Here is a 22891-nt window from a genome sequence, read left to right on the forward strand (position 1 = left end):
GTGCTTTATTCTCTCAGGTACAAGCAGCTCCTGCAGAGAAAATGTGATCTTGAGGAGCTGGAGAAAAAGTTAAAGGAGCAACAAGACAAAATGTCCTCAGAGAACCAGGGCCACCGAGCTATGGCTGACCAGTGCAAACTGCTCAAAGATGAAAACGACAGGTCGGATAGTATTTATAAAAAAAAAAAATTAAAAAAAAAGACGCAAGAGTAATAGTCGAAAAACAAATAGGCACAAATTTGACATGTAAATATAAATAAATGAATAAAGAACCCCCGTTAAACTTTTTCTCCAACCAACAGACTGAACACCACGTACTGCCAGCTGCAGAAAGACAACGAGAACCTCCAGCTGGACCACAAGAACATAAAGAGTCAGCTGAATGGCGCCAAGCTGGAGCAGACCAGGCTGGAGGCTGAGTTCTCCAAGCTCAAGGAGCAGTATCAGCAACTTGACATCACCTCCACTAAACTCACCAACCAGTGCGAGGTGAGTGAGGATCAAGTCAACAACCACAGATGGTCCGCAGAGCTCGCATGATCAATACTGAACAAGAATAAAAAGGGATATTTGATACCGTGATATGCCGACCAAGGAGCATGACTTTCCTATGCATGTGCTTATCAGCTGTTGAGTCAGCTGAAGGGCAACCTGGAGGAGGAGAACCGACACCTGCTGGACCAGATCCAGACGCTGATGCTGCAGAACCGCACACTACTAGAGCAGACCATGGAGAGCAAAGACCTGTTCCACGTCGAGCAGAGACAATACATGTAAACTCATAAAGGTTTTTCTTTGAATTAATAAAAGCCAACAAATGTTCCCAAATGAAAATGTGTGGCCATTGTCTTTTTAGCGACAAGCTGAATGAACTGAGGAGGCAGAAGGAGAAGCTGGAAGAGAAGATCATGGACCAGTACAAGTTTTATGATCCTTCACCTCCACGGAGGTGAGCAAGAGCGATGAAAGGAGCAGTCTCGAGAAAGCTATTAAATATATTTTTGTCCCGAATTTTTAACTTGCCGCAATTTTTTTACAAGTAAAATGTTTTGAAATATATTTTTCAATTAATTTCATATAAAAAAAAATGTCATTTCAATTTACTGGTTGAATCATTTTTTCATCATTTTAATTTAATTAATTTTGATGATTAATTTTTGGTTTGAGTTTTAACCTTTATTTCATCTTTGTAAATAATATTTTAATTAATGGAACTTTTTTCAATAAAAAATAATTTTTAATTATTTTATATATTAAATGAATGCTGTATTTGATTTACTTGTTTACCCTTTTAAAATTTAATTTACATTTTTATCTGTTGTTTGAACTGCATTATATCATATTATTTGAATCCATTTTACTAAAGTTCTTAACATTATACATAAAAGATCATTTCATCTTGATTTACTGTAATTATTGCAATAAACTCTTACAGCTGTATAGTCATTAACAAATGTCAGCGTCATGTTTTTCCTTCCTAGGCGCGGCAACTGGATCACGCTTAAGATGAAGAAACTGATCAAGTCCAAAAGCCGGGAAAGGATGCGCTCGCTCACGCTGACGCCGTCCCGCTCGGAGTGCGGCGACGGCTTCCTGTCCTTCCCAGCCGACAGCCAGGACAGCTCTTCGGTCGGCTCTGGGTCCAATTCCCTGGACGACACACTCACGCACAAGAGGAGCAGCAGTGAGTACAAACAATCGCACACACACGCATAAACGCACACACACACACATTCACAGGTTCCAAGATCATTCCCAATATATCTGTGCTTGGCTCCTCCGTCTCTAACACCTGAATTTCATATCTCTCTGTGCGTAAGGGAAAAGAGGCCAACGGTGCCTTGCCCAAGGGCAGGGCTCCACCAATGGTATGCTGCGGACGGAGAGGGTGGGCGGGGGTTGCGAGCCGCCCCTCACCTCTCTCAGGGCATGTTTTCGTGAGTTCCATTGTCTGTGTCGGTCGGTTTACGGCTGAGCTGCGCCCAGGCCTTGAGGTTGACTTCTCCAACACCCGAGTAACTCTTAGACTCTTTTATGGAAATGTTTCAATTAGCTGTCTGTCAACCAGCTGATGTGTGCAGTTCATCTGTAAAGTGGAATCAATCCATTACGACATTGGCCTCCATTATTATTAAACGGTGCAAGCCGATCCAAAGAAAGATATTTTAACTGGAATGAAATTTAATAGTGGGCAAACCTCCGTCAAGGCTCAAGGATCCTAATATGGGTGTTTTGTCGTGAATTTCACTTGATGATAATGGTAGTTTTCCTCTACCATCTAAGCTAAGCGCCATAGTAAGGTAAAAGCAATCAAGGAAAACAAATGTATGCGGTACGTTGTTGCTGTTGGGCGGAACTCGTATGTCCAGAATGATGACTTTTCAGAAAATTAAAAAAAAAAAAACTCATCAACTACTATATCGTTCTCGTTGGAATTATATATTGTGTACAGTTGCTGTTGTGTACAGTAGAGCATCAACACAACTACCCCAAAGTCCTGCTCAGTTGCTCATTTAATGAGTTAAAACAATTACTCACTTATTTCACTTTCTTTTATTAAAATGGAATGGACATTTTTAACAAAACAGTCTAACTCAAAGGTATTTCAACTATTTTCACTGGTGATTGTCTAAAAAAAAAATAATGAGGCTTGAAATCTTGAGGGGACATAATTCTGCATAGCTTTTGAGAGGCAGCATTTCACGACACTTTTCAATCACTTCAAGGGAGTAAACAATTTTTCAAATATTTTCACTCTATAAATTGCTTAATAATGCTTAAAAATAACAGGCGACAAAGTCCCATAAAGACCGATGGTATTGATTTGTGAAAAAATGACCATTTTGGGCATACCAGGTTTTCTGCCTGACAGCAACTGTTTGGATTAAAGAGAGAACAAAATTAAGGCCAGAAAAAGAAGTTAAATGAGAAGGTGTCTCCAAACATTTGTCCAATGTTGTACATAGAATTTCATGCAAAATTCTCAACAACTTCTAAACTTAATGAAAACGCTTGCATTTAAGAGCAAGCGGGTGTCGTCTTTAATTAGCCGACAACTAGCATATCTCTGCTCTCCCGTTGCACCCTTTAATGGATTGCCATCATCTGTTTGTGTCATGTCGCCGTGGCGATGCACTGGACTTTGTAAAGTGTTGAGATTGTGACGTTCACTTAGAAATGAGCTAGTGTGAGAGTTTGCAAGTGTGTTGACACTTGGCACTTTGTGCAATGTGTTGTTGTAGTTGGCAGTGGTCTTGGGTGTTGTTAGCTTGCTGCAAGTCAGACATTTGATTGTAATTGCACATTTTGGTTGATTTAAAATGTGCATTGTGCGTGTTTGAAGGGGGGGCGGGGATGTGTGACATGTGCATGAAAGTTGTTTTCATGAGTTTGTCGTAGTGGTGGTGGATGAGTATGTATTGTTTTTTTTTTGTTTTTTTTCCACACCCACCGGCCACATCATCATTGTACACTTGCATGCAGAAACGCAGAGCTCCGCCAAGGCTTTTTTTTTTTTTTTACGTGCGTCACTTGTGAAAACAAGAAAGTAAACCAGAGTGAAATTACAACCTGTTCCCATTACATAAATGAGTATTTTTAATGAATACTCTTAAAATAAAATGCTGCATGATTACAAAAAAAATGGATGTTTGATAGCACTTCTTTTTGTACTGATACCAGTGTGAGTATTCACTTTTTGAGCACTCACTGATACAGAGTGCCGACACTGCTGGTACTTGTGATAAATAAAATTTAATTTAACACAAAGACAAAAAAATATGAACAAAGACATATCGGAACCCTCCCATTAACAAAAATATGAAAATAGAATACATTTTTCAGTTTTAAATGATTTATGATTTTCAAGAACAGCAATCAAACTACAGTTTTGTATTATTTTTTTTTTTTTTATTAAAACGGTCATCTGTTAAAAATTGCCATCATTTTGAAGATGGAGCAAACTATTGGTGCAAATGAAGTACAACTGAAGGTTCTATTAGTGGTCGCAGTTAATTCATTGTGAATTTGGTCCCAATTTTTTTTTTTGTTTTCTGAAAAAGTAAAATCATGATGAAGGAAACTGCGCTATTAGGGAAACAATGGTTAGAAACACTCTTATAGAACCGACTTATCGAAAAAAATAGGTAGTTGGCGTACCTTGGTGGAGATCATAATGCTGGGGGAAGGTATTAATTATGTACTTTAGTTTCATGAGATTGCGTGAGTGTATAAAAATGACTTCTATGGTTTTATGATGACTTTGAGTGTGCAGGACCTCAGCTCACTCCCTGATGTCTCTTTTATCACGTAAACACCACACCCCTTCCCTTTTTTTTGTTTCCCCTCCCTCTGCCTAATTCTGTCACCCCACTGCCACCCTGTCTGTCTGTCTGTCGGGCTGCGGCAGCTTTAAAAAGGTTGCCTTTCATGAGGAACAGATCCAAGGACAAAGACAAGGCCAAGGCCATCTACCGGCGCTCCATGTGTAAGACCGCCACGCTTAGCTGTCACTCTTCCTCCTCCTCCTCTTCCTCCCGCCGCCATCCAGGACCCTCACTGATGTCGTGTGTGTCGGTGTAAGCGCACGCTTAAATTTGCTGACACCCACGCCACTAACATCAGCGACTCGTCCTTCTCTGTGACCTTTGTTTTTTTTTTTTTGTTTTTTTTAGTCACTCAAGTGTAGTAGTTCATGTAGCAAAGATGTAGCCGGGACTAACCCCCATAGAGTTTTTCTCTCTTTTGAAGCTCTTTGACATTAGTGTGGCCTGTCAGAATTTGTGTTGCTGGAATCACTGAGCTGCTTTATGCTTCCTTTGCAATGAAAGGTGCTTTGCGTGTGATGGTTTGTGCGGGGTCAGGGGAGTGTGTGTGACAGTGTGTGTGTGGGAAAGAGATTGAGAGGGTGTGTTGGTGTGCTACGGTGTTTGAGTGTTTTGCAGTGTTTGTCTGACAGTTCATGTGTGTCGCTTTGAGTGTGTGTGTTTACCAATGTGTGAAGGTGCATGGATAAGCAAGCGTGTATTATTCAATGTGTGTGAGTATGTGTGTGTTTGAGTGTACTTTAATTTGTGTAGGTGTGTGTGTTAGTGTTGGTGTTTGTGTGTGTTTAGAGTACTTGAGTGTGCAAGTGTGTATGAATATAAGTGATTGTTTGTGTGCTTGAGCGAGTGCGGCTGTCTAACGGCGAGTGTTTTTGTGTGTGTGCCTCACTTTGAGTGCTTGTACCAGTGTGTTAGGGTTGAGTGAGTGTGTGCTCGTGATTTGCCGCCTTTGGATGACTTGAAATGAAGCCTTCAACTTTGAGTTGATTTGGAGCGTTGATTTTTCTTGGTCCGCCATTGCCCATGTTCACATGCCTGATGAGTGTGTGTACATTGCTGCAGCTCTCTGCCTGCCTTCACGCTTGCCTTCAAGTGCAAGAAAGACAGAGGCGAGAGAAACGCGCCGTCTTAATTGCACTTTGCGCTCACCTCACACAACTTCAGGTGCACCTGTACAAGCCAATGAGATCCAAGATAAGAGATGCTTTTCAAAGAAAATACTCAGGTTTATTTTTTTTTATATTTTTGGGAATTAGAATATTTAAATATATGGTTAGGTGAGATATTTTACGATTTATCATTTTTTGGATTCAGAGAAATGATGAAAAAAATCAAAGTTTTGCGTATTTAAAAATGTTGATAATCGAAAGTTTAATTGCATCCAAACAATTTTGCAAATATCAAAATGTAGGATTTTTAGAAAATTCTACCCGTCCATTCTCTGTATCACTTTTCCTCACTAGGGTCAGAATTACTTTGATAATTTGTCGGGATAGTCATCTAAATATAACTAAATCTCAGCATTAAAATAAAACTATGTCCAGGAATTATAAAAATACAATATACTCTCCTTGAGGTAATTAATGCTCACTTTTTTTTAACGCAGATAAATATACATAATTCATAATGATACAATTTACTGTGTATAATATTTGAACCCTTTCATTTAATTTAATACATGATTCCTTATTAATTGTAAATGATCAGTTCATCTTTTCATTTGGATCTCATAAGATTACTGCCCTGTACCTAATGTTGTGTCCAGGAAGTGCTGCTAACTTATATTATTTTTGCAATCAAACTGAATGTCTGCATGTGCCATTGCTTGGTTGTGCTGTGTGAATCGGGTGCATATTATACTAATTCCAATTTTTTTTTTTTTTTGATTTGCCAACACATAACACTTTAAATGGAAAAAAAAAAGTCTATGAATGTTTTATCTTGGACCAGACCATAAACCAATTCCATCCATGCGCAGCCATGAACGACCTTCTCCAAACCATGACGGTGGCCGGCGGTCCGGGCGCCGACTGGGCAGGCAGCACCGAGAACCTGGACGGCGGCGAGGCGGACGACGTGGGCGGCGGGCGGCGCGGAGGGGGCGGCGGCCAGCGCATGAAGGAGCTGGCCTTCTCCACCAACGCCATCGACTGCGCCACCCTCACGCTTCCCTCCTCCACCCACAGGAGGACCACCCCCAGGCTCCGCATCAAAGGTTTACCACCCTCCTTTTACGATGCGGGTCAAATTGACCGTGTTAGCATCAAAGACAGAAATGTAAGCAGCCATGAAAGGATTCATAAAGGTGATTTTCATCAACAGCTAACGCTTCCTGCGAGGATGTCGCCGGCTCCTCAGAGGATCCAAAGAGTCAAGGTAAGCTGAGTTGGGAATCTGAATGCTGTCAAAATCAGGCCAACACTTTCTCCCCCGATAATCTTTTGGCCCCCCCCCGCTTGCCTCTTTGATTAAGCCTTGATAGTGAGCAAAGCGAAGCCCCGCCGTCCAAAGCAGGATTGACTCGGTCGCAGTCTGCAAGACGCTATTCAGGGCACGTGTTCATTAAGTGTGATGTACAGTGCATGTTTTATCACTCTTTACATGTCTTCTTAAGATTCTCCTAACACTCTCTTTGGGCCTCCTTAATGATGTTAAGGTCTTGGATGCATTAGTGGTAATCACGGATGCCGCTTCACTGATGACTTCCCAGAATGGACTAATCAAACTCTACTCAAATCTGTAATTAGTCCGCCATAAATTTATACTACGAGAAATATTACTGAATGCAAAGTCACTAATGAGAAAAATCTTCTCTATTGACAGGTCATTAAGGCTTTTGTCTTTTATTTTTAAATTGTTATTCAAAATCGACTTTCCCTGGACGTAATCCGTATTAACAACAAACCTCTCTTAGTCAACAATGAAATCATAATCTGTGATGTTTTAATCCATATTAACATTGTCATAATTCTTAAATGATCTATTATGTCAATCTATTATAATGATAATAATAACATCTGATAAAATGTAATCTGATATCGATTGCATAAATCTAGAGTACAAATATTAGTGTTTTAATCTCTGATATTGCCGTAATCTATCATGCAAATATACCGGTAGTAATTGATTCTGATAATCTACAATGACAGTTCAAAATTAACCTTTGATAATAAAGCCAAAATCTAGGCCGATGTCACAGTTTATTAGATTAATGTCACAGATTTTCCCTGTATAATGGATGTTTCGGTTGCCGTAAGTACAGTGATATATACTTTCTGGTCATCCACCTCTTCCTCGCCGTGGGTTTTGTCTTTGTTTCTCTGGCGGTCACGTTGGCAGCCGGCCACATTTCCTGTCCGTCCGCCTGGCATGCACCATCTGCCACCGCAGCAGGGGGTGGGGGGTGGCGGCGATGTGCGCTGTCAAGCCTTCACGTTACTTCCTGTGTGTGTTACTACATGTGTCTACCCTCTTTGTCCTTTCACCCCTTCACCAGCCTCCAGACCCTCCAGTCTCCATAGCAACAGGACCACCAGTAGTAATAGTAACAATAACTCACAGCTCACCTCTCCCCTGGAGGGAAAAGGTACGCTCCACCCTCTACCCCTGCACCTTTCCTCTTCCTGCTCCTCCTCCTTCCAAATTATCTGTTAAATATGTCATAGCACATTTTATGCGCCATGCAACTGTGCCCCCTAGACGTCCCTAATGTCTTAATTTATGATCATTTCATAATCTTTGGTAACAATGTCTTAATCTACAGATGAATCCATAAGTGATGTGACGCGGAAATATGTCCACTTTGTCATCATATGCAATGACAATTTCTAATGTCTAATATGATGATGATGTTGTAATCAGTAATAATGACCTGTTACAGAGTAATGGCAAAACTATGTTTTAATCTATTATAATAGTGTCATCTATGGTAAAATTGTCAGTCGGTGACAAATGGGTCATGATCTTCATATTCATGATATGACAACATCTTAATCTACAAAGTATGACAATGTCATCATAATATATGATGGTCATATTCCATAACAATGGAACAAAACACTGATATTGTCATCATGCATGTTGACACCACTCTCATGTATGTTAACGATGTCCGTGTCAGAATATGAACAATGTTACTATCTGTAATGATACAATTTAATCATTTAGATTTGTTTTGCAATATTAATCTCAATTTATGGTCATGGAGGATGAATCAACTAATAAAACTGTTATAATCTATATAAAGTTGTAATCCAAACTGACATGAAAAATCCTAATACGTGAGAATTCCACATTATAACACTGCCATAATCCATCGTAACACTGTCATAATCTATAACAAGAAAGTCCTAATCCATAAAAACAATGTCCTAACGTGGTCCCTCCCCGTCAGGCACGTTAAACGGCAGCGCGAGTCGTCCTCACAGTGAGAGCAGCGGCGAGTTCAGCTTGAGTTTGGAGCAGGAAGCCTGGTCCAGCAGCGGCAGCAGTCCCGTCCAGCAGCCTTCATCATCACGCTCATCCCACCAGAGCCCCGGGCCCACGCGGCAATCCCTCGAACCGGTGGCCGCCGCCACCCCCGGGCAGATCAGGAAAACGGCGTCCCCGGGCAGCGAGGTGCTTTCGCTGCAGCAGTTCCTGGACGAGGGAATCGACCCAGCCGAGGTGAGCGTTTAACTATACTGCATCATGCGAAATGATGACGTACTTCAGATCTATTGTGTAAGTAATACAGAGTAGTGATTTTATGGATGAATGTGAAATACATACAGAATATGCAAAGTTGAGGTGTATTTACGTTTGAAGGTTAAAAAAAAAAAAAAAAAGCTGGTTGTATATTGGTCTGAGACTGTGCTTCTCAGTGCGGTACGTGGGCACCCCCTAGTGGTATGCAAAAGAATCACTGAATCAATATTTTAAACTGAATTTGCCCAAAACGGCGGCTTGACACTAACATGGCTGACTTCTGCTTCAATATCAGGCATTGGTCTTTGAGTCTTTATCATGCGTCCTGTTATCAGAGACATGTCCGCCCAATTTTGGTCGAACTGGTGAGAGGGGTCATGAAAGTTATTAAAAAGCTGGTAATAACTGCACTCATTCCTTCGTGTGTCTCTTGTAGTCGGGCAGTCAGGAAAACCTCACGGTGGACTCCCCCCGCCTCCCCGTTTCTTCTGAGCGTGTGCAGAAGGAGCGGCCCGCCAACCGGGGCCGTGGCATCCTTCGCTCTTCCAGCGGCAAAGCGGCGCCCGTCACCGCTGACCGCCCGCCGCGCTCCACGGGCCAGCCGGGGCGCCCCAGCCTGCGCAAGGCCGAGAGCACCCGAGTGAGGGGCTCGGTTCGACCCAGCCTGTCCGCCCAAGCCCGGGCCACGTCAGTATCAGAGCGGTTGGACCGGGCGTCGGGGTCGCCGTCGGCGTCCACATTACCCCGCGCCAGTAGCGTCATCTCCACAGCCGAGGGTAGCTCGCGGCGCACTAGCATTCATGACATGCTCTCCAAGGACAACCGGCAGCCCGTGTCCGTCGACGGGGTCCGAGCACCTCCCGAACCCAGTGAGTACACCCCAAAGGGACCCTCTAGTAGCGCCCCTTTGCCAAAGTCCCTCAGTTTGCCGTGCCCGAGCTCGGACGAAGCCGAGCTCCCCACCCTCGAGTCCTTCTTGGGTCCCTCCTTCACCGCTGAATCGGTCTTCATGGACTCCATCTTTAGTGAGTCGGCGAGCAAAAGCCTCCCCTTCCTCTCCCTCAACCCCACCCTCGTCAGCAACATCAGCGGACCCCCTGTTGCGCCTTACCAGCCGAGCCGAGCAGATGGTCCGCCGCCGTCCAGTGCCGAGCATTTGGACACGGAGGAGAACCAGTCGCTTTGGTTTGAGTATGGGTGTGTGTGACGGAGGGGGAGGTTCTGGCCCGCCGATATCCATTTGGGTGTTTGTGTGTGGGTTTGGGGTCCTTTCCTCTTGTTCTGGTGGTCCCATGGTGCTGGTTTTTGGCTTTTTTTTTTTTTTTTGTAAGTTTCTGTTGTTTCAGTGCGTTTTCTTCACCGTCCACCATCGATTTCACCTGAAATCAATTGACTATCAACTGGATGTTCCAGTTGATAGCCTGTACCCACCAGCACATATTGGGATATCCTAAAAATAAATAAAAAAGCAAATGAATGTTGCATTAATATTCATAGTACAGTGGTACCTTGACTTACGAGGACCCCCAACTAAGACATTTTTCAAGATTAAACTTTCCTGGTTGAGTGGCGTGAAAAAAAAATTGGACAAATGTGTGTTTGAGACCAGCCACGGGCACCGATGGTCTCTGATTGGAAGGTACAATCAGTCAGAACACACAAATGTAAAATGAGAACGCTCCTAAGGAGCTGCTGTAGGCTACTGCTCCAGCCCAGACACTCGCATGTAAACTAACCAGCCGATGCGATGCCGGCTCCTGACATCACACACGAGGCCACACCCCTTAAAGGACACACAAACTCTACCCTCTATAAAAGAATTACAGTCTTTACCTTCTCTATTTTTTTATGTTTTTATACAAGTCAAGGCACCACTGTATATACACTCCACCTGCTGTTTGTGTTTGCATGTTTTATTTTGATGGTTGGGATCAAAAGGGTGTTTGTATTTTATTTTTTTTGTACACTGCCCTTTGTTTCCTGTATGTTCCTTTTTGTATATGATTTCCTCTGGCAAGCTGGCTTCTTCGGTCGGACTCGCTTCAAGTTATCCCGGGGGGACAAAAAGTTTATTGTTAAATTGATCTATTAGGGTTGTGCTAGAGTTAGCAACCCTCCTGTTATGTTTCCTCAGGGCGCCAAAAATAGCCACTGATCAGTGTGACCTGCTATAGGCATAGTCATCAAAATTAAATAAATACAAATAACAGTACGCGTACGGTTACATCCATTTTTGTTTCTTTAATCTCAATCCGTGGAAACTGGTTCGGATCATATCAGGAGGGTTGTAAAGGACAGTGAGTACAGGGATGATGTCATGTGGGTTCCTCTGGGAAGTGGGCTGCTTCTTTGGCTAGATTCATGCAGGGGTAGGCAACCATTTCCCATATTATAAATTAGGAGCCTTGAGTTGCCCACCACTGCACTACTTGGGGAAGGTTTCAGAGGTGGCTTGAGTGAAAGTGACAATGAAAGAAGGGCAAGGAGTCATTAACCCTCCTGTTACATTTTGTCTCTTTGGTAGACACGGACGGGTCAATGTGATCCTCCACGTGTGTATTCATCATAAGTGCTTGAATCTGACATGAACGCAAGCAGAACAAATTTCATCCCCAATAATTATTTTAATTTCAAAACGGGTCAGTTTGACCCGCAACATTCTTGTAACAGGGGGGTTCTTAATGAAAGCGAGTGTTGAGATGACGCTCTTGTAGATATTTTAAGTTATAAACATATACAAGCATTCTTTGTTGTGCTACCTGCCTATGCTTATTTATTCCCTCTTGTACTCACTTGCTTGTGTTGTGTTGGATTTCAGTGTGCGCTTGCGCGCATGTGTGTGTAACAACGTTGCTTTATTCCACAGATGTGGAGGGCAGAAAGTCAAAAAGCAGAAGTGGCGAGTGCTAAGCCCCACGCGTGGTGAGTGAGCGCGTGCGTGATGGGAGGGATGGTGGGGTGCTTGTTGCCATGGTAACCTCACACGCGATGTAACCAATGTCTTCCATCGTCCCTGCCAACCACTACCCCCAAATAATCAGACGCAGATTATTTGTTTTGCCCGTCCCTGCCTCCTCCTTGTCGCCATGACAACGCATGTAGTTCCCGGCTGGCTACGACTTCCTGCTTCCTGTCTTTTCTGCTTTGATCAACTTCTCACCTTTTCCACTTCCTGTGTCTCTTGTTTCCCAAAACATTTAATGTCATGGGTCCAATTGACCCAATTTAATTAGTGAGAGGTCATGAACAAACTATGGATTGAAATAGTAATAGACACTATATATATTTTCTTAAAAAAAACCATTTTTGGATAATTAAAGATACACGGGTCAAATTAACACTGGAACTACGCACGGGTCAGGTTGACCCAGAAACATTGCTGTTTCTGGGTTTAGAAGAGTTAAAAATTAAGAAAATAATTTGTTAAAAAATTTCACAACGATAAAGTATGCGTCACCCACTTTTTTGAAACTGAGTTTTTATTTGTCAATGTGGCAACACCGATTATGTTCATGATTTCTCACAATGATCAATGATTTTTACAAGGTAGGAAACTGACAAATCTCACGGGTTTGCGTTTTCAAATGATCACTTCTGCAAAGTTCCTCTTTATTTTGGGGTGATATAAAGAATTAACACGTTTTTGAGCAGCACACTTTTTTTTTAACCTTCAACCAATAAAAAATTAACGCATTTTATATTCATGGAATTTGACAATTTTGTTATAATTAAACAGGTCGAACTGAGCCAGGAAACATGCTTGATTTAAATGGACCATTATTGCTGTTACCGAGGAGCAAACACATTTGGAGCGTTGAAAATAATTGGTGAAAAATAATGTATTTTCTCCCCTTGTTCTACCTCCTCTCAACTAACAAAGCAAATCCCACCAATATTAAAAGCATCCGTTTGAAAAGGTGGGGCACTTGAGTCACAGTTTTAGAAGGCCTTCTCTGGTGTATTCTGGTCCATTTACTCTTGTGTTGTTTCTAATCTGCTCTCTTCATTTTCCCACTTTTCTTCTTCTTCTTCTTCTTGGCTTGCCGGGGACTCACAAGGTGGTCTTGGAGGTCTGAAGCCTGGTAGGCAGACGGCGTATATACCACGAGGAAAACGATTGTAAAATCCCACCATTTTGTTGAATTCCCTCCCAACCCTTCTGTAGAGAAAATGGCTTCCTTCTGTTTTGTTTTTCTTCCTTGAATCAAGGAAAAGGGATGAAGAGGCACCCAACCCCTCCCCCTCTTTATTTTTTGTATTCCTCCGTGTTCCTTACGCTGTGATGTGCGCTACACTTTGTAAAGACAATTCAAGTGCCAAATCACAGCCCCCTGCACCCACCGGAAAAAGGACCTGGATGATTCCCTTTGGATCTTCTGTGAACTTTAATCAAGGATGACAGCATGTTACACACGTGTTTCATCCATTCACTTAACATGTTTCCAAAGCGTGCACGACGGAGCGAACAGCGGACCAATCGAAACACTTCCTGTCCTGTTGGGATTTTGGGAGAAGCCATCAGTGTGCACGTGTGTTTGCAGTGGATATGAAAAGTCTACGTGCCCCTGTTCAAGTGGCAGGTTTTTGTGATGATCAGAAAATTCTGATAAATCATTTCAAAACATTGTCCGCCATAAATGTGACCGATATAAACTGTACAACTCAATTGAAAAACAAAGTGCACACACCCTGTGTGTTTCAAGCTACCAATCACATTCAAACCCTTGTTAACTGGGAGTCAGCACACACCTGCCACAATTTAAAGTGCCTCTGATTAACTCCAAATAAACTTCAGGTGATCTAGTAGGCTTTTCCTGACGTTTCTGTAGTCAAATCATACAGCACAAGCATTAATCTGCTGTTTGTTTGTTTTATGATTTATCTTGGTCTTTTTTTCATATTATATACCACAAATAAACAGGAATTTGAACAGGGGTGTAGACTTTTCTATGGACAGTGTGTGAGGGATGCTTCCACAATTATGTACCATCTTAATAATCAGTTAATTCCGTAGTGGGTTATTTTTGTCCATCTCGCACTCTGGAAGACTTTAGTAAAAGCACACATGTACAATACATACACACATTGTGTGAACCAGGTGCATTGTTGTTGCTATAGCGATGAGTTTTCCCTCCTTTTCCACTTTTACATAAACCCATTTGATGTAATTAAAATTCATCAATTAAGAGAAATCTGTGTGTGTATTTTTTGTGCTCCTATAATGTTAAATTGGTTTCATTCTATTCTCGAAAGATGCTTAACTGTAAAACGATTTTTAAAAAAGAAAAAGTTGGCTCACACTTATACCACTGACGCTGTAACTTTTATCACACGGTAGGCCTTGATATTTTTAAATGAATTTTTATTGCATATGTGTACTTTAATACTTTCACTATTTTATCATATTAACAAATCAAAGGGAAAGCCTTAATTTTTACATTAGTCTATATTTTATCCTTTTAATTTCAATCTATTTGTATTGTATGTTCAGACTTTTATTTTGCATGTCCCCCCCCCCAAAGATCAATAATATTATCAGAGCACTGATTTCGTATATGTAAAGTATTTCCATCACTTCAAACACATGGACATACAATACTGTAAAAGTGTGTGCTCTGTGTCTTTGTATTTGAACTCTGCAATTAGATGGAATTTGCAGATGTGTGAAACTAATTCGGGGTGTGGGGAGATAATGTCAAGAATCATCTGTTGCCATGGCAACCGCAGCATCACGCTGTTCAAACCAGCTGTCCAAGTTCAGTTTAGTTAGTACAGTATAAGGTGACTGGTACGCATTCATTATTTTAGATCAATACTAGAATGTATCAAAATGTCGTCTATACGTCTAAACCTTAGTTTTGATTGAGTGGAAACTTTTAAATGCGACACCCTTCTATGTGGTAGGAATATGAAAACAAACCAAAATTATTATTGTATCGTTGTTAGATTCAAGAAACTATATGCGTAGGGCAGAATAAGGTTTACATGTTACAATGTTTAAAAATGTTGATTGCTTCATACAGTACAAGCTAGCAAACCATCACCAAACCCCAAAATACATAAATGTTAGCATTTTCACCACGTAGATTAGGAGACGTAAAAGACTGCATTTTAATACAAACTGTTTTAAATCTACTGACATTTTTGTTTTTCGTCAATACACAGACAAGCAAAATTGTAATTTCTTTAGCAACTGTTGCAAATCGGACACTTTTCCTGCCGCACACTAAACCTCAACGTCCAATCAGAAACTCTCTTATCGACGTACTTCCGCCCACATGACTCACTGTCATGGAAGCCCCCACGAGCACATCCCCGGCGTAAAGTCGCCTTTTCTTCGCTATCGTTCATTCTCTTATTTCCTCTTTCTTACAAATTGAGCCATGAGGCGTTTACTACAGCTCGGACGTTCCTTTTCTCGCTGCCGCGCTCGTCTGTGCCACCAGAGTGTGTACAAAAGTCACGGCACTGTACGAAGTGTGGGAGTGGACCTCGGAGACAAGTGAGTCGATTGGAGCCTAGTTTCTATTTCCTCGGAAGTGCTCCGACGAGGAGCATCACTTAAACCTGGAAGAAGTCACGTTAAGATAATTTCGTGGCCCCTCTGAATAGAAAGAAAGAGACGACGCAACGTGGTTAACGAGATTTACAAAAAAAGTAGTAGTCGATATTAGAAGTAATATATTTTCGAGATTTCAAATTGTATAGTTGCGATATTCCGTTTCTATACGTTCCAAGTTAAAATACTCGTGTATGTTTGTTCAATTTGTATAATTTAAAGATTACAAGTTCGACATTTAAAGTCTCCCAAAAATACGGGGTGTATTTTTAACAATAACATTTCAATGTTAAAAATTCCTATATATTTTTTGAATGGTTTTGGTTTCACATTTTCGAGATTAAAGTTAGATGCATTAGTAATGAGAGTAGTATATTTCAATGTATTTTTTTTTTTACAATATTTTAATTGTATATTATAAATACAAAAAATACTATAAATGAAATATAAATCCTACGAATTGTTTACTCTCAAGATTGAAGTCTTACATTTTTTCATATTAAAATCTGAATTTTCCGCAATTTAGATTTGCATATTTCCAAGCTAAAATGTTGAAAAAGTTCATTATTTTTACAATATTTTTTTTTATGCTCAGCGTCAGTAATTTCGCCTCAGAAAAATACATCTTTATTCTTGTATTATTATGACTTTTCTTCATAATATATATATAAAAAAAAATCTTGAACATCTCAAAAGCATACAACCTTTTCCTCAAAAATATATCACTCGCCTTGTATGATTATGTGATTGAACTCAAATTTTTATCCTGACAATATATGGGTATGACTTTTCATTTAAAAAAAAACAAATAAATTATGTTTTTGTATGTTTGTGACTTGCAGAAAGCTGGAGATTTCCTCTGGGAGGCTTGCCAAGTTTGCTGATGGCTCTGCTGTTGTCCAGGTAGACATGATACATCACATCTATCGTTACAATAGCAAAGCAGAGCTGCTATATTGTCGCATGTGCACAGTCTTGGCTTGTGATTTGCACATTTTGTTTGAGTAATAATACTATTCAACTTCCTTTCCGAAGCTTGGCGACACCTCTGTGATGGTGACGGCTGTGAGCAAAACCAAACCATCTCCCTCTCAGTTCATGCCTCTGGTGGTATGTTATTCATGCACATGTATGTTTTGCTTTTCCGGTGCGTCAAATGTCCCGTTATATTGACTGGTTGACAGGTAGACTACAGGCAGAAAGCGGCGGCCGCCGGCAGAATCCCCACCAACTATTTGAGACGAGAGTTGGGCACCACCGATCACGAGATTCTCACCAGCAGACTCATAGGTAATTTGGAATCCTTATAAAACCAATAATTATTTTATCACAGTGTTAGGTCGCTTCCCCAGCGGACCTGACTTATGACTTTTAAATAACTTAAATAACCCAAAAATAACTTTTTGGTTAGTGTTTTTGGGAAGCTGGGATGAATTAATGGCACTTCAGTTCATATCAATGGGAAAAGATGATTTGGGACATGAATGTTTTGTGTTTTAAGCGTGTTGACTTAAATGTGTAAGTCAAAGCACCACTGTAATTTGTCTGCACGACTTTTGTTTTCTTGCGTTCAGACAGGTCCATTCGACCTCTTTTTCCATCCGGTTACTTTTATGACACTCAGGTTGGTTGTACATTTTTCCACCCTTTGCTGTTATTTCTTTTAAATCGTCCACATCATGCCAATCGTTATATATTGTGTCTGTCTGTAGATTTTGTGTAACTTGCTGGCCGTGGATGGCGTCAACGATCCGGATGTGCTCGCTATCAACGCAGGTGATCATGGAAATATTCCATCAGACATTCTTTTTGTGATTATGTTATGACGTCATTGTTTTGTTGTCTTTTGTGTTGAAGCCTCAGCTGCTCTCGCTCTCTCGGACATCCCTTGGAACGGACCCATAGGTGAGCGATGCGCGAGTTACACATATTTAAACAAACATTTGGAAAAGTTCTGTAACGCAACTATTCGTACATTTGCACCTTAATCCGAATCTCTATCAATGCCAGTCTGTGTGAATTGACTTCAGGTGCAGTGCGTATAGGATTGGTGGACGGAGAGCTGCTGGTCAACCCCACCAGAGCGGAGATGGCATCCAGCACGCTCAATATGATCGTGGCAGGAGCCCCCAGCAGTCAAGTGGGTCAGTTAAGGGTTAGATTAAAAAATATAAAAATAAAGTATGCATATGACTTGTCAACTGGGATTGCATAGTAACTTCCCCACAAGATGGCGCAACTATACTCATATTGTGCTTTCATCCACTAGTTGCTCATGTTTGGTTCTGGTGTTAGGTTGCAAAAGGGTGGGGAAAAAATTTATATATTTCCACAATTTTAGTTTTAATATTGTTGTTAATGTTAATAACAGTAATAATTATAATAGTTGAACTTATAATAAATCCTGTGAATGCCCAATACCCATTAATTCCTAAACCAGTCCAGCTTTTCATACCTGTGCCATGTGATTCACGTGTGTCGTGGCCAGTGATGATCGAGGCATCGGCCGAGAATGTTCTGCAGCAGGACTTCTCTCACGCCGTCAAGGTGGGCGTCAAGTACGCGCAGCAGATCATCCTGGCCATCCAGCAGCTGGCGCGAGAGCTCAAAGTCACCAAGCGCACGCCGCCCAAGATGTTCTCGGCCCCCGCGGACATGGTGGCGCACGTGCGGCAGTAAGACCCGCTCTCACTACTTCCATGTTGATAAGTCATGCGGTGTCCATGGAAACTGATGCATTGTTTGATGTGCCTGCAGATCAGCCTCCGAGAAGATCTACGCCGTTTTCACTGATTACACACATGATAAGGTAAAAGTCAGACTCACTGTGGTGCTCATTTTCAACCTGTCCTGTCTCTTTATCATCGCAACAATACTTTCATCACAGATTTCAAGAGACGACGCCATCAACAAGATTCGCCTGGAAACCGAGGAGCACCTCAAAGGTAGACGACGTTCTCTCTCTCGACGCGTTTTGTCTGTCACGATTAAAACTTCAATTAAAACTAAAACTTGTCATTCACATCTATTATTCAGAGAAATTTCCTCAAGCTGAACCCTTTGACATCATCGAGTCCTTCAACACTGTGAGCAGGGACATCTTTCGGAATTTAGTGCTCAACGAATACCGGAGGTATTCACATTCACCATTGATTAACATTCACAACCAGCTAATAAAAAAAAATTAAAAAATGGAAATTGACGTCTTTAGCCGTCAATGGTATTAAATGAGTTAGGATGGATGATGTATGCATATTTTCATGACAATAATGCAGATTTTGTGTGCATTCAGGTGTGACGGCAGGGAGTTAACGGCTTTGAGAGACATCTCCTGCGACGTGGACCTCTTTAAACCGCTTCATGGTTCTGCTTTGTTCCAGAGAGGACAAACGCAGGTATGCTGTATATAAGGTGGTATCTTGAAGAAGACAAAGAAAAAAAAAAGTCCTAAAAATGAGATCTTCTCTAGGTGCTGTGTAGCGTCACGTTTGATTCGTTGGAATCCAGCATTAAAGCGGACATCATCACCACAGCTTTAACGTGAGAATGAATGATGATTACAGTGAATCTCTGTGATAGGTGAAAATCTGTGACACAAACTCATTCATCATTAGCGTCATGCTATCATAGAATATCAGTCAAATATGACGAATGATTCATTTGATAATCGATTATTTGTCGATTAAGCGTCACAGTTCTAAAACAGCATGCAATACTCACAGACATACTGTATATTCTCTCTGCTCTGTGGAAACAATGACTTTTATTGAAGTGCATAGTTGGGGGGGCCTTCTCTGCCTCTTCCTCTTATACATATTTTGCATTCCCCATGTGACATTATTTGGCACCACATTCCATGTCCGCAGTGGCATCAAGGACAAAAACTTCATGCTCCATTACGAGGTAAGTGAAAGTCTAGTTTAGTTATACAATTAAAAAAAAAAAAGATTCAATAAAACATTTAGTCATTAATGCAGCGGTTTTCATTTCAGTTCCCGCCCTATGCCACCAACGAGATCGGCAAGATGGGAGGTCTCAACAGGAGAGAGCTCGGACATGGTGAGTTTGGATGAATTTGTCTGCTGATATGCCAGCCTTCCATTTTCTAAGCGACGACATACACCTCGGACTGGTCGCCGGTCAATCACAAGCGCAAATAGACAAGCAAGCACTCACGCCGTTTTTTGAGTAATGTTGATTCTGGATCTCACTTATTGTAGCCAATATTGTGTCGGGCGGGTGTGCGTTTTCATAGGGGCGCTGGCAGAGAAAGCGCTGCGGCCCGTCATCCCCAAAGATTTCCCTTTCACCATCAGGGTCACGGCTGAGGTGCTGGAGTCAAATGGTGAGAGTCGATTTACAAAAGGGGCGGGGTGGTCTGAGCTACACTGATTTACTGACTGGCTGTTTTTATTTTCACTCGCAAGGGTCTTCATCCATGGCCTCAGCGTGCAGCGGCAGCTTGGCACTAATGGATGCAGGTACTCCTTAACAGGCTGAAAGTTCTTCTCACGTTGCTTTTTTCTTTGTTTCCTTTCTTCCTTGCTCTTTTCTTATTTCTTTATTTTGTAAGCCTTGCTTCTTCATTCTATTCCTTTGATCTTTGTCAGTGTTTTCTTACCGGGCTTTCTAACGTTTGAGTTGTGTGTTGCCTTTAGGGGTTCCCATCTCGTCGGCCGTGGCCGGTGTGGCTGTGGGCCTCGTCTCCAAGTCCAACCCCGACAAGCCCTCAGAGATTCAAGACTACAGATTGCTCACTGACATTCTGGTAATGCACACTTGTCATTTACTGCAAAACAAGAGCTATAAGACAAGTTGATCAAGTGACAGCGAATGCGCTAGATCTGATCGTCAAGACTATTGTTTGCGTGCAGGGAATAGAGGATTACCTTGGAGACATGGACTTCAAATTGGCAGGAACAAACAAAGGCATCACTGCGTTACAGGTAGCAAGTCCATTATTATTATTTTAACTATATATAATTTGTGTACCGTATTATTTATATTATTTTCATAACAAAAAACATATTTATTTATTTTTTGGTTTGCCTTCCAGGCCGATGTGAAGATTCCCGGTCTGCCACTCAAGGTGGTCATGGAGGCCATCCAGCAGGCCACAGGTACCCCCAATCCTTTCATTGTTCCACCACCAAGAAATCACTTAAATGACATTTTTCCTTTTGGTTTGATGTGACCAAAATGACATTTTAGTGGCAAAGCGGGAGATCTTGGGCATCATGAACAAGAGTCTGGCAAAGCCCAGGGCGAGCAGAAAGGACAACGGACCGGTTGTTGGTAAGTTTGGAGTAAGACTTAATTTGTCTGAGGAATTATTAATTGTTTTTTTTTTGTTTTTTTTAGAGAATGTGCGCGTGCCCGTGTCCAGACGGGCTCGCTTTGTGGGCCCCGGGGGATACAACCTTCGACGGTTACAAGCTCAGACAGGTAACACCAGCCATTTCATTGCCGCTGTACGAAGCCTCTGACGGGAAGTGATGCGGAAACTTCAGGAAGTTGCATTTGGTGTCATTTAAAGGCGTGACCATCAGTCAGGTGGACGAGGAGACCTTCTCCGTGTTTGCTCCCACGCCGGGAGCGCTCAGCGAGGCGCAGGACTTCATCAGTGAGCTCTGCAGAGATGATGTGAGTGACTTTAATGTTTTTTTTTTGTTTTAGTTTTTTTTTTTTAACGTGCTTTAACGTGTCTGTCAATAACCTAAAAATTCCAAAGGGCTCACACCAAACCATAATTATGTGCATTTATTTTGCTTTGTTTTGCAGCAAGAGCAGCAGCTGGAATTCGGTGCCATTTACACCGCCACCATCACTGAAATAAGGTCAGCTGCTACAGTAAATATGGGGACTTTATGCTTGATTTATGTGTTTTAAATGGAGAATCTTTTTTTTTTTTTTTTACACTACACTTTTGTTTGTTCCGCAGGGACATTGGTGTCATGGTGAAGCTATATCCCAACATGAGTGCTGTCCTGCTGCACAACTCCCAATTGGACCACAAACGGGTCTGTGCATTTCTATGTCAGAGTGAGAACGTGTGCATTGTGACCCTCAGTTGGAGTTTGTGTGTTATTTATTTTATTTATTTTGGGGGGGGGGGTGCATTTGAGAACAAGATTGCGAGCAAGAGAGCGCAAGGGTGTGCGTGAAAGAAAGACTGTCAGTGTGAGTGAGAATCAAACCGCTACTGAAATATTTGTCCTGTTCTTCCCCCGAATAAGATCAAACATCCAAGTGCTTTGGGGTTAGAAGTGGGCCAGCAGATTCAGGTTTGTGGTCACCCAGGCTGGATTTTCACTACATGCTGACACAATTCATAAAATGTGACCTCTTCTCCCATCAGGTGAAATATTTTGGACGGGACCCCACGGACGGCAGGATGCGCCTCTCGCGCAAAGTGCTCCAATCGCCTACCGCCACTGTGGTCAAGACTCTGAGCGAGAAGCAGAGCATCTCCATGGCGATGGCCACAAACAACGCAAGCAACGTTGAACCGTGAAGAAGCAATACACACTAAAAGAAAACACAATCGTTGAATGTGACTTGTGTTGGACCGATTATCGTCCGGATCGATTATCGGGGTCAATATGACATTTTGCCAATTATCAGCATCGGCCGATGAAGTAAAGGCTGGTTTATTTTAGCTCGCTGCAGCGCACTTCTGTCTCTCCCTGCTGTGATTGTGGCCCTGCCTGCAGAAGCAGATTGACTCACCCACAGATTAGTTACTTGTGCAGCCAATCTGCACTAAACTGCCTGTTCGTTTTTTACCTCAAGTCACACGCACTACGGGAGAGGTCCCGTGACGAGAGGTAGGTATAGCTAGCTACTACAACAAAGTTGCCTATTTTCCAAAATATAAAAAAGGTTTTAACATGTTGTTAAACTCTAGTAGTTTAATAAACATGTACTTAAAGGCATTTAAACAAATTATTATTATTTTTTTTTTTTTCAAAATATTGGTGATCGGCCTCCATACTAATAATCTGTATCGGCCCTGAAAAAATCATATTGGTCTATCACTAGATGTGACACTTGGACACACTAAGGTGGAAATTCCGACACATGCTCTTTATTTTGGCAAGGAAGGATCATGATTGACAAAAAAAATGTAAAATATCACAACTGTTTTTGTAATATGACTAGAACCCAATGTTTTTCAATGCCAATATATATGAGGGACCTGTGTAAATAAAGTTTTAAGATGGCTCTGTACTGTGAACGTGTTTTACAATTATCGGGCTAACGCTCAAGATGCTAATTATGAAAGGAAATGTCCTTCATCCCTTCCAGCCTTTGATGGTTG

At 41.6% G+C, this 22891-nt stretch overlaps 2 protein-coding genes across 9 annotated transcripts in view; both read left to right on the plus strand.

Moving 5' to 3' along the window:
* Positions 1 to 13814, plus strand: part of ccdc88ab (coiled-coil and HOOK domain protein 88ab) — a 48227-nt gene extending 34413 nt beyond the window's left edge. Inside the window, exons 25-38 of one of the 8 annotated variants that reach the window (XM_088304354.1) lie at positions 18 to 161; positions 303 to 489; positions 628 to 773; positions 857 to 949; positions 1482 to 1684; positions 1821 to 1937; positions 4409 to 4486; positions 6304 to 6540; positions 6648 to 6701; positions 7822 to 7911; positions 8719 to 8990; positions 9448 to 9880; positions 11878 to 11933; positions 13070 to 13814. In XM_088304354.1, coding sequence (XP_088160480.1) covers positions 18 to 161; positions 303 to 489; positions 628 to 773; positions 857 to 949; positions 1482 to 1684; positions 1821 to 1937; positions 4409 to 4486; positions 6304 to 6540; positions 6648 to 6701; positions 7822 to 7911; positions 8719 to 8990; positions 9448 to 9880; positions 11878 to 11921 — 2098 coding nt within the window. In that variant the 3' untranslated portion in view covers positions 11922 to 11933; positions 13070 to 13814. Of the gene's footprint in view, positions 1 to 17; positions 162 to 302; positions 490 to 627; positions 774 to 856; positions 950 to 1481; positions 1685 to 1820; positions 1938 to 4408; positions 4487 to 6303; positions 6541 to 6647; positions 6702 to 7821; positions 7912 to 8718; positions 8991 to 9447 lie in introns of all 8 variants that reach the window. The other 7 variants (XR_015845024.1, XM_088304353.1, XM_088304351.1 and 4 more) reach the window with 7 other exon arrangements.
* A 1459-nt stretch (positions 13815 to 15273) lies between these two features.
* Positions 15274 to 22800, plus strand: pnpt1 (polyribonucleotide nucleotidyltransferase 1). The gene is made up of 28 exons (XM_088304273.1): positions 15274 to 15513; positions 16413 to 16473; positions 16606 to 16680; positions 16755 to 16860; positions 17145 to 17194; positions 17283 to 17346; positions 17428 to 17475; positions 17601 to 17714; positions 18059 to 18245; positions 18328 to 18379; positions 18458 to 18515; positions 18607 to 18703; positions 18863 to 18965; positions 19040 to 19110; positions 19437 to 19473; positions 19563 to 19629; positions 19826 to 19915; positions 19998 to 20051; positions 20229 to 20338; positions 20445 to 20516; positions 20627 to 20690; positions 20782 to 20865; positions 20932 to 21015; positions 21107 to 21213; positions 21352 to 21407; positions 21512 to 21590; positions 21807 to 21854; positions 21929 to 22800. Exons 1-28 carry the CDS (start codon positions 15395 to 15397, stop codon positions 22082 to 22084), a joined length of 2313 nt encoding a protein of 770 aa, XP_088160399.1. The 5' UTR covers positions 15274 to 15394; the 3' UTR covers positions 22085 to 22800.
* The last annotated feature ends 91 nt before the right edge of the window (positions 22801 to 22891 follow it).

This window comes from Idiotropiscis lumnitzeri, chromosome 9, assembly GCF_059441095.1.
Source record: "Idiotropiscis lumnitzeri isolate Australia: NSW breed Sydney's pygmy pipehorse chromosome 9, RoL_Ilum_1.0, whole genome shotgun sequence".
NCBI classification, from domain to species: Eukaryota; Metazoa; Chordata; class Actinopteri; order Syngnathiformes; family Syngnathidae; genus Idiotropiscis; species Idiotropiscis lumnitzeri.